This window comes from Malurus melanocephalus, unplaced genomic scaffold (assembly GCF_030028575.1).
Source record: "Malurus melanocephalus ecotype Western Australia unplaced genomic scaffold, MMel_1.1 scaffold_73, whole genome shotgun sequence".
Taxonomy (NCBI): domain Eukaryota; kingdom Metazoa; phylum Chordata; class Aves; order Passeriformes; family Maluridae; genus Malurus; species Malurus melanocephalus.
Window position 1 is genome coordinate 537,788 of NW_026623305.1, and position 11,413 is coordinate 549,200.

At 43.3% G+C, this 11,413-nt stretch overlaps 1 protein-coding gene across 1 annotated transcript in view; it reads right to left on the minus strand.

Annotated features, from left to right (window-relative positions):
- The window catches only part of DOCK10 (dedicator of cytokinesis 10), a 115,856-nt gene extending 109,510 nt beyond the window's left edge, over positions 1-6,346 (minus strand). Inside the window, exon 1 of the mRNA XM_057366877.1 lies at positions 5,980-6,346. Coding sequence (XP_057222860.1) covers positions 5,980-6,144 — 165 coding nt within the window. The 5' untranslated portion in view covers positions 6,145-6,346. The remainder of the gene's footprint in view (positions 1-5,979) is intronic.
- Positions 6,347-11,413: the final 5,067 nt, after the last annotated feature.

Consider the following 11,413-nt stretch of genomic DNA (forward strand, 5'->3'; position numbering starts at 1 on the left):
CCATGGGAATGCTCTCACCAGGAACGCAGTGCAAACACCTGGGGTGTGCCAGGAGTGAGTGGAACATCGCAGGGGCATTTCTGCACTCCTCTGGCTCTGCAGGCTGCCTGTGCTGCCCAGTCTGCCTCCTGTGAGCTGTGGGCAGTCACAGTGCTGCTAAAYTCAGAGTTTTCTGTGATTCTGTGAATTCTGCCTTATGGAGACATGCTCCTTGCACGTGACACCCAGCTTCTCAGCCAGGACCCTGCTGCAGGTGGAATCACTGTTATCCCTTCATTCCTGGAGATATTAACTATCAACTACCCCACTCCCACAGCCTGGTCAGTGCAGTGCCAGGAGCAGCCACACATCCCAGAATGAAAAACTCACTGGGAGAAGCCAAAGACCAAATTACTTGAACAGTTGTGAGTCTGGAACTACTTGTGCAGCCCAAGATGTGCATAAAAACCCAGAGAACTACTCTGGAMTTATACCTAAAAGCTGCTGATTCCAAGCACACACATACATGTTTTGTATTTCTGTCCAACACTACATTGTCCACTGACAGAATGAAACACAACACCTCTACTAAATTCTGTGTAAAATGCATTTCAGATCAAGTCTCCAGAACTTCAAAGATGCTATTGTGGTTATTTTAGGTGATTCACCCTGTGTCTAGCACTCAGTATTTAAATCTGTTTYAGTATCTTGACACAGCACTGGCTGCAGGCAGGCAAACCCTTAAAAACCTGACTTGTTTTTTTCCCTGCTTTTCTTGAGTTTGTTTCTCTCTTTGTCTTCATTTTAATCAGGTCCTCTGCCTTTCTGTAGGGCATTTTTTTTCTCTCTCAAGAAGTATTTTGAACACACATCCTAAATTGGGATTTTTGTCAAATGCATAAATCACCTTCCCAAAGGACTCCCAAGGACTGAGACTTACAGAGACTTTCTGTGCCTCTTTCTTTAATTTATACCCTACTCTCTCAGGTATGCATTACCTTACAAATAAATTGCTTACTTCTCTTCCATTTCCTGAGGAGAAAAAGAGAATAAATTCCTCACATGTAGGAGAATGTTTTCATCACTTTCTTGCTTTGAGAGCCCACACTCTTCATAAGCTGTCATAAAAATTTGGTTAACACATTCATAATAATTACATTCCAYGCACTGTCATACTACACACATCGCTGCAACGCTAATGAGAAGTGAAAGCAATAAAAAACATTGTTCAGAGTACCAAAGTCAGATGGAGATTTGCTCAGTGCTAAAAGGCCACTTTGAACACCAGCTTTTCTTGAACCATCTGCATACACTACATGGTGTGTGCAGCACTGAAAAATGAAAACTGACCCACATCTTTTCCCCTCTCTATATAAGAAACTCTAGGCAGAGCCACAGCTGCTGTCTGAATGGGWAAACACCAAACCAAACCCAACATCCTTCTGAGGAGCAGCAATGGACAAAATCCCTGGTGCCCAGGGCAAGGGCTGGCAGTCACTGCAGTCACTCACAGGCCTGGGGGGCACTGGGCACAGCAAACAAACTGCAAAAGTAACAAGAACAGTGGCCAAAGYGGCTCTTAAGCACAACTGCATTTTGTGCATCACTTACTGCTTCTCCTCTTTACACTMTAATGTTACTCATTTATTCAAACATGGGCCTGTTTCTGTTCCTGCTGAGGTCAAGTGCTGAAGTGGAAGTTAAGGTCAAATAAAGCGACATATGACTATTGCTGCCTAAAAATGTATTACACATTCTAGCTTCTGACTTAAACTAAGAATTCCTGACAATATTTTCTTTTTTTTTATTTTGCAGCCCTGGGTAATCTTGCTTTGGAGAAAATCCCTCCTCTAAGACAGGAAGGGAACACCTGCTCCCAGGRCTGAGCCTCAAAAGGCACTGCAATTCTCCCCAATCTGAGTACACACAGACACATTCCCATATCCAAAACCAGTAAATTGTGAGTCAGAGGTCCTGCAGCTCCTAGAGTTGCCCCATTGACAGCACTTACATAGTACTATATAGGTCTATACAGTACTTACATAGACCTTCAGGAGAGAAATGCATACAAAGGAGATGAATGCACTAAATTATTTCAACTGGAGGTAGAAGATTAACACAGATCATGCAATAAAACATAAGGAACACAAGGTCTGGAGGTAAATTCCAATACTAGATAATGGAAAATTCTCAAAGCGACGTTTTTGTTCTCTCTACTGCTTTTAGAAGAGTAAAAATCCATTTACAAAATAAGTGGCCTGAGAAGCAGCTTGGGCATCATTAATGAAGTGAATATTGCTGTGTTCAAGCTAATAAGTCAGCTCAAATTACAGTATTTTATTCAAAATGCAAAACATTTTTTACATTTTTATGCAATTTATTACCAARGGCAGGAAGGCTGGGGGTGGTGGAGAGTAGGATCATATCCTCAATTATGCTTTGCTCTTATCGCACAAATCTCAGCTGCCACAGTTGGTAATAAATTGCATGAAAAACCCAAAGAATGACCTACTAGATAAAGCTCAAGTTCAAGTCACAAGTTCCAAATGCAAACCATCATCTTGAATGTTAGTGCCCTCCCTTAAAATACCAAACAGTCGTACATAACCACATGTACTTCATTTTCTTCCTTCAGGCATCTTCCTCTTCTCCTTTTTGTTGTGGARACAGCATGCACAGCCATTTGCATTCATTCTAGAAAGGTTTTTAATATCCCAAACCTCACCATTTCATAGACTTATTTTGAAAGCCAGTTCTTGCAGACATGCTTTTAAAGGTACAGAAAGCAAGGGTCTATTAAATCACTCACTGAACAAATTGTTCCAACTTGTTCACCATATTAGAGKTTGTTTGGATGCTTACTTCGCATGTCTCTGGCAAATTCCAGAACTTCATCCAAAAGATGACACACAATTGATAGAGAATTTACACTTTTCTCTTTCCAACATCTCTCCCAGCGCTGTGGATCCAGTTAAGACCTAAAACTGATGGCTTATCTGCCTTGCCTAAGGGTAAAACCAGATTTCTAAAACTAACAAACTGAAGAAAAAAAGGTCGCAGAATAAAGACATGAATCCTCACTTTCTGCAAGAACTAGAACGCTAGAAATACCTGCTGTGCTGACCAAAGGCTTCATGCAGTGATTAGTAGGTAGCCATTAAGCAATAGCTGGAGGCTGTGCTCAGGACTCCTTCTTTTCTTTTGTCATAGAGAGCACCCGGCAGCATCTCCTGCTTGGAGCGCCACTGGCAAAAACAATTCCTAGAAGAATATACTACAAGGATGTTCCTCTTCAGTGACTATCAAAGGAAAATGGGGCACATCCCTAGAGCTGTTTATTTACTGGAAGCATTTTAGGGTAGACTGCTGTTCTCTCTGACTCAGGGTTGCTTTCCTTATCAAGGCAACAACACCAAACAACACCAAAACGTTACTTCTGCTTCACAGAGGACAGGCAAACTTGCAAGAACAGACAGCAGAGCCTGGTGACTTCAGAGAGCTGCTCAAATAGAAGGCATATTTTATCTCCTGAAATCAATACCAAGGGCTAACACTTCCAGTAGGGCGCACACAGGCAGTGGCACACAAGCTAAGGAGAGGAAGAGCATTTCCTGACTGTGAAGGAATGAAGAGACAAAATGCCGCACGTTCAGCTGACAGGAGCCAAACACTGCTGGTGATTGCACTGAGCCCATCAGTGTACTGCTGGTATTCTGCATTTTGGGATTTCCTCACCTCTCTTCTTTGGGCAGCCCAATTACTCACTGCCCTGAGACACTCAGGAATCTCATTGGGATCAGTTCAGCTCCTGGCAACTGCACAGTGTGCATAACAACACTGGGAACTAAACACTCTCTTGTTCATCGACAGCTGCCTCAACTGCATTGTCCAGACATAARCCTCAATGATCTACAACAGACCAAGGGGAAAAACTAATTTGTTAGGATCATAACATATTGTATTAATGCCCAGTAGCCTCCAGCTCTCTTTATCATGCTGTTCTTTCAAGTAACACAAATTCAGGTGGAAACAGGACCATCCATTCTGCCACAAAGTGCTCTCAAGCAGCACTTTCTTCTCAGCTCACCAGGTCTCCACATCATTCCAAAGCAAATTGCAAAGTTTAATGGCAAATTCATTTAGACAGTCATATAATTAACTGCTTCCAAACAAAAGCATGGTAATATCCTGAAGAATAAGATATGTCTAAAGTCAACCCCTGCCCAGCAGATTTCCTTCAAAGTGYMTGCCTRYACCTACCCCAGCYTTGGGACAGGGCTGAACCACTCCTCCTCCTCCTCCCAAAGGGAATGAGCAGGAAAAAATGATCCCACAAATCTCCTGGGGAAGGGCAGCCTTTTGGCAGGACAAACAGCAGTGCGTTAACCACTGACACAGAAAATAYCCTGTTAGTGCAAAGGGTGGATGTGTCTGAGGGGATCTCAGAGCCCACATCCAGCATCGGCTAACAGAACACCTTGACCAGAACGCCTCTCCTGTGGGTATCCCCAACTCTACAGAGTGCTGATGAGTATTTCTGGGTTTGGCAAGGCTGGCACAGTGTTTGCAGCCACAACACCCAAGACTACCCTTTTCTTCCATGGACCGAAGCAAGTTACACAGATGATCCATACTCAGATGTGCTTTCAGACATTTCTCACTTCATCATGCTTGAAATTGCTACCAGGAAGGAGACATTTATTCGTTTAAATGCTGTTGAGGTCATTTCTTTAACCATTAAGTGGAAAAAAGCCAAACTTTGTTGCAYAGATAGATACTTTTAGAGCAAAGAAGCTTTAACATCAGATTCACAACGATGAAATCCATTTCCTTCCTCCTTATGAGCATGAGGCTCCCCATGCACTGGATAATTCCTCAGCTGATACCTAAAGCACTGCTGAGATTGGGTCCTTGCTACTACAGTTGCCATGACTGCACCACACACCTCTCCATGGGCAGCAATGCTCTAGTCAAAACAGCTGTTCAGGACAGCAATTAAATTCTCTAATGTTACCATCACCCTTTAACACTAAGTTAGCGCCCTGTGTGGGATCAGAGTACCAGGGCGGTGCACTTTGAACTTCATCAAATCTCTACCACTCAAATGACATAAATGAGCATCCTGACAAACTGGAAAAAAAATACTGTTTTCAGTGTCTTGGTAATATTTTTACCAAGTGAGAGGCACAGAGTAACAAATCATTGCCACCTCAGATGCAAACCACTCCAGGGCTCTGGAAATGCTCACCATATGTGTATTTGGCAAAAAAGAGCAGTAACTAGGCAGTAAGTGTATTCCTCATTCAGGAACAGTGATTTGTAATGAGGAACAACCCTGTCATTTATTCCTAATAAACCTATMGTGCTTATTACGTTCCCATCACAAAATAAAAAATTAATTTAGGAAGAAAATAATGCTTGAAGACTGAGAGCCTTTCAAGCCCTCCTTCATTAAAGAACAGAGGCAACTCAGTAAACCGGAAAGCAGTGATCCAGCAAACATTTTCCTGCTGCAAASTGTTTGAAGCAAAGATATATGGGAGTTTATTTGCATACAACTTAATACAAATTCCAACTGCATCCTGGGTGCAAGTAAAGATTTTTTTKTTTTGTTTTGCTTGGCTTTTGGGTTTGTTTTTGTTTTTTATTATGAACAGACTTAGCAAACATTTCCTAAGCTGTCTGCTGTTTGGAATTCCAAGTCTGAAATAAAACATAACCATGCTACCGGCTCCAGTGCTGCCTATCTCACAAACAGCAGCAAAGCTCACCAACAATTAAATAACAGAACATTTACTTTACACAGAGCTTATGTGCAATTTACAACCTATAAAGTAACAGAACAGATACAGCAAATCTACAGCAAACTAACAGAACTAACCCGACAAATTACCTATCAATGCTCTCTCTCCACAAATATATAGCTAAAGGAAAAAAATAATCACATAACATCTGTWATAATAATTCTGGCACCTCTCTCTTGATTAAAGWATACCATACCATTATGATGAGAGTCCTGGGTCTGCTCATTTCWTCATCGCTTTCCAGCGGCAGAATTTCATGTGACAACTCCTCTCGCCGTCGTCGCCTGCAGATATGTGGACAGTTCCTCTGTACCACAGAACGAAAGGCTTGGAGCAGAACAATGCTGGCAGCACAACCCATATCTGCATCCTGAAGCCTACAAAATAACTTCTATGTTTATGCTATGTTTGAAAAACAGTGGCTCCTTGTCCCTGAAAACAGCCTACAGTGCAGCTGCAGCCAGCTCGCTCTCCAATCGCTTCCTTGAGCTCTGATCATCTGATCACAAATAGCTTGGATGCAGACAGAGGAAAGATTTGATCCACTGAAACAGAAACACACGCAATATTACGATGCTTTCCTCTCCCTCCCTCCCTYTCTGCTCCTGAATTCGCATGAGAAAATGCGCTCCCTCTCTTGTACAATCATCCGCCTCCTCCRATTCCAGTTTCATGGAACTGAAAGTATTAAAATTCCCAGTTCAAAAGAGCCAGCTGTTCATTAAACACACACACAGAGGCATCCACAGCAACTGGCTGGATCAGTTTAAATACCTTTTCAAAAAAGTCAYATGTAGCAAAAAAGCCAATATTTGAAAAGTTATTAACTCTCATTATCAGCACTGCTGGGTTTAAAACACTTCGCCTAAGGGGTTTTTACCACAAAAAAAAAAAAAAAGAGCTTACAGAAGGATTTGAGCTGCAATGATTTAACTACTTCTTGCAATTTTGTGAAGTACAGCAAGTTCATTTAAGTTGTAAACGTAACAAGTGGTAAAAAGGCAGAAATCTGGTGTGCTTCATGCAGGTCATGCTAAAACAGCCACGGCTCGAGGTGAAGCTGCAGCTCTGAAATGCCTCTCAGCAGTGGGGCTGTTTTGTGTCCCACACACGGGTGCTTTCTGCAGAGAAACACCTTTAACATCAACACAGGAGCAGAGCAGGGCAGGGTCTCACCCTGAACCACACAGCAAAAACCTGCCCAGGAGGGTAAGAGGAGAGGGTTTCTGGATGTTCTGGTGGGATCCAGGCTGGGAGAAGCTGCTGCTGACAGCCAGCACCAAGAACTTGCCTCTCTGGCTCCTGCCTGACAAATCATTCAGAAAGCAGGCAGGGATGCTCAGCAATCACATGGCTGACCTGGAAACACGGCAAGCACTAATGGGACAGTGTGTAAGATAATAGCAAAGGAGAGGAAGTTAGCACTAAAAATACCTACAGAAAATGGATTTCTCCTACACATTAGGAAAACTAAGAATTTCCAATAGGGTTTCCAGAGCAGCTGCTTTTAGGTTAATATGTATAATTTTATTATATGTGCACCCAAACCATATTTACCTTGCATCAAAAGGTTTTCATTTCTAGTGAAGGCCATGAAAGTTTTGTCATCAATTCCCATAGGTGCATAATCAACTTTATAATGTCTGTTAATGAGATATTTGTAAATAATACTCCACGATCTCAGCCAGGAACTGCACTGAAAACTTTTCATGGAAGTACTTTTTCTGGGCTTGAGTAGAGCTTAATTGCTCAGCAATCTGGCAAAGACATCATCAYTCTAATTAAAGCATTTCCCAGAAAAGGTAAATCCTGTAGATTTCTACTTTCACAGCATTAAACTCACAGCCATTATTTCTTGCCTTTATTTCTTTAGAGCAAACTGTTTTGAGTGCACAAGGAAAACAGTCAGCAGCCCTGGCAGGCACTGCACAATCTGAACCCTGGTCCTGCAGTGCTCCCACCCGGCTGTTTCCCCTGGGATCCTCTGGGCACACCCTGATGTGCTGTGCCTGCCTCCCCAGCAGCAAACCCCAGTGCCTGTTAGCCTGACTTTCCTAATGGGATTACAAGGGCACAGTGGCACAGCTGAATAATTGGTGCACCAAATCAGCGATCCTGCTGCTGCTGCTATTGTTGATGTTTCCATCAGCCCCCTGCCTGCTCYGGAGCTGTAAGTGACACCTTGGCCACACACACGATGCTCTTGGCAGCTGGGAGGGCTCTGTTCCTGCTCTAATTCCAGCAATAGGGCCTTGGGTAACATCTGTTGCTGGCTGTTATGGCAACTGCTCTGCCACCTTGGGGGCTGCTAACACATCTCCTGTCTGTCTGTGCTCAGCTGGGACAGCTGGCAGGGTTCTGAAATTTGGTTTCCATAGCACAGCCCAGCACTGTCACACATGATCATGCACGTGTGTATGCAATAGCACCCTAGGGCTCAACCCAAAGCTTTGCTTTGTTCTCAGTGAAGAATCCCATTCATTCCACGGGTCTTTGGATCACGCTATTCTCTGCCAGTGTCCTTAAAAACTTCATTACAATTATGTGTGGATTAAGCTATTATTAGATACAAGTAGAARTGGCACAATCTTGGCATTTTATCTCTTTGGAGAGAAAAATGACAGTCTGAAAGCAAGTAAACTAACAAGCCAAAGCCAGCTAGCAGTAGCCTCCAGGTCTTGTTCAGAATTCAAGAACTGAAAAACAGCTAATGCACAGGGGAAAAGAAACCACTGAGGAGCTAAAATAACCCTTCTGTTTTAAGGAAATCTCACAGAGGCAYGAGCTATCATTGGAAAGGAAACCTCCCACCCCACTAAATATGCCTGGACACACACAGAGTATCAACAGCTTTGTTTTACAAAGGTAGGGATCTCATTAGCATACATTATGTTTATACACCAACTATCAACAGTGTTAGTTACTCTTACAGTGAAGCATTGAGCCCTATTTTGTGTTAATTAGCACTTTAATCCAGAAACAAAATTCAGTGAAACCCCCTGGGAAGCAAAATACTCCTTTGTGCAAGCAGCTCCTTAATTCCCCATTCCAAAGACTTTGGCAGCAWTGCTGGGCTAAGGAATATGCACACTGGAAGCCTTCCACTGCCCACTCTCACTCCATTCTGAACCAGCACTCATTTCATGGAACAGCAGAGTGATGGTTTATGGGGACAGGCTGGGAAGGAGACMACTAAAGGTAACTCAGTGAATAAAAGGGGAAAAGAAAAAAATAGATAGGCCAGATAATTGTTTTAACCCAGAGGACTTGAGTGACCCAGTCCTTGGCAACTCTGTGGSCTGGGTCTGTGTAGCAGCAGTGCAGGAACAGAAGTGGGTCATACTTGCCATGTCCTATAAAGTCCATGATAAGAAAGCAGAGTTCAAAGGCATCTGTATCCTCGAGCTTAAAGCRATTCCAGCCTCAGCTTCCACATGAAAGATGCCGGCTTTGCAAAGGGCAGCCAGGGCCTGGAGAGGTAAACTCTCYCTGGCATTAAGTCTGCAGCAGACAGTAAACTCCTTCTCCTCCAAGCACTGGGTTATTTCTCTTAYGCAGTGTTCCTGTTTTCTGTTTCTGCAGGCTGTAAGACTTGCTAAAGTTGCTACCAGACATTTTCTTACCCATCTATTTCATACCTCATTAGCACACCACATTAAAAGCTGTTTATCTTCCAACCGCTTCCTTTCTTCCATTAATTTTCCTTTCTCTTGTGGCTTTTGAATTCCTGTGATCACAATAAACTGGATACAACCTATTGGTATTTTGCTCTTCAGCTGATGGCTCTAAAGAGGAAAGCAGAAAGGCAAGTCTTGGAGAAGAACCTTTAGTGAGAGGATGACTTGTCAAACTCAACACTGATCCTTCCTTCCTTACACCCCCAAAGGGGGCTGCGTTCCCCTCAAGCAATGAAGGCTGCAGGTTGGAACTCCCCTTGGCCATGAAACACGCTCCATTTTGGGTTTTTGGTTTTTTTTGGGTTTTTTTGTTTGTTTTTCTTTTTCTTTACCTGGAAAACAAGCCTGCCTCTCCACGATGTTTTTGCATGACATACACTGAAGAGCTGCACAGAAATTCAGCTGTGTGRCAATCCTAAAGCAGCAATGCAGGCGAGCACAGGAGCCACTGACACGAACAGGAACCCCAGAACTGCCTACAGAGTGTGTTTAGTCTGGCCCACAGAAGCCTCAAGCCTTTAACAGGAACTAAAGACAGCACAGTGGTACAGACAACAAGAACTGCACTGTTACAGATRATAAGGCTCATGCCACCATCACAAGGTACCAAAGTTATTCCACATAAAACATCCTGGTGCAAATGAGGAGCAGCTCCCCAGCAGCACATAGGCAATGTGGCCAGTGGCTGTRGCTCACAGCTCCACACACAGACCCACAGTTTCACAGTTTTACTTCTCTTAATTTAGTCCATACAAGTAGCAGATAAACATTAGAGACAAGATATGACAACAAAATGACAGTTTCTACCTTGATGCAAATGAGGATCACTCATATTTCAATAAGCTAATGTCTCATCTCTCCACAATTACACATTAATCAYTCACATCACCCTTTCAAAACAAGAAGAGCTGATACACGTTTTCTTAGCAAAGATCTTTGTCTCCAGTATTTGTTGTCATAAAGGCCTGGAGGCACTTGCAAGGAAAGCAGAGAGGAAAAAACACACCSAAGTTTGAAAGCCTCTCTTATGCTCTGCTACTTCAAAACAAACAGTGGAATCCGAACTGGCCTCCAAGGAATCAGGTGAATTACTCCAAGAGATGGTCTTCATGGCAGACAGCTTAATGAGACARACCCTCATTAATGGGCCTCTTTTCCTTGCACATTTTATGCCTGAGGAAAAGCCATAGGTACATATATATATATATATATAAGCTCAGGGCTTTCATGCATTTAAAGCAATGTGGTGTTACCGTGTGACAGTGGCATCTCTCAGTGCCACAGAGGCAGCTTTCCAACACCCCCTGCTGTCTGCTCTCAGCTCCCCGTGGAGCTCTACAAGAACCCACATTTGAGGAGCTGCCCCGTCTCTTCCCTTTCCAAGAGTTGTGTCCCAAACCTTTCACATCCAACCCAGAGAGGCTGTGCAGTGCTAGGCTGACCCACTGACTGCTTTAAAGGACCCATGGGGATCCCACATTGACTTCAAAGAAAGCTTATGCAGTCATGGGTGCTAAAAGCCACAAATGGCTTCTGTGCCTTCCACACATAACAAATGCTCTTACAGCGCGTGAATGTTTTGAAATCAGTGTATCTTCAAGTGTTCCTGCAAAAATGGTTAAATATCAGAAACACTGAGGTCTCAAAAGCAGTGGGTGACTAAGAGTCAGAATACAGAAACTTTATATTTCTTTAGTTTCCGCCAGCTGCTCCCTAAAGACCTGGGAAAGCAGGCATTTACTGCAGCAACCGGTCAGCACAACTCCTGAACGATTTACAGCTTTTCCATCTTGCAATTGTGTCTCCTCGTAAAGTTATCCTTGACCAGCACAATTCATACATAACACACAAGTTACAGTAAGTAAAAACCCACGGATGAGTTCGTGTTTGTGGCCTTTGAGCCTGCTGTCCCTGGCAGGACAAGCGATGCTCACACCCCAGCGAGTCAGAGCA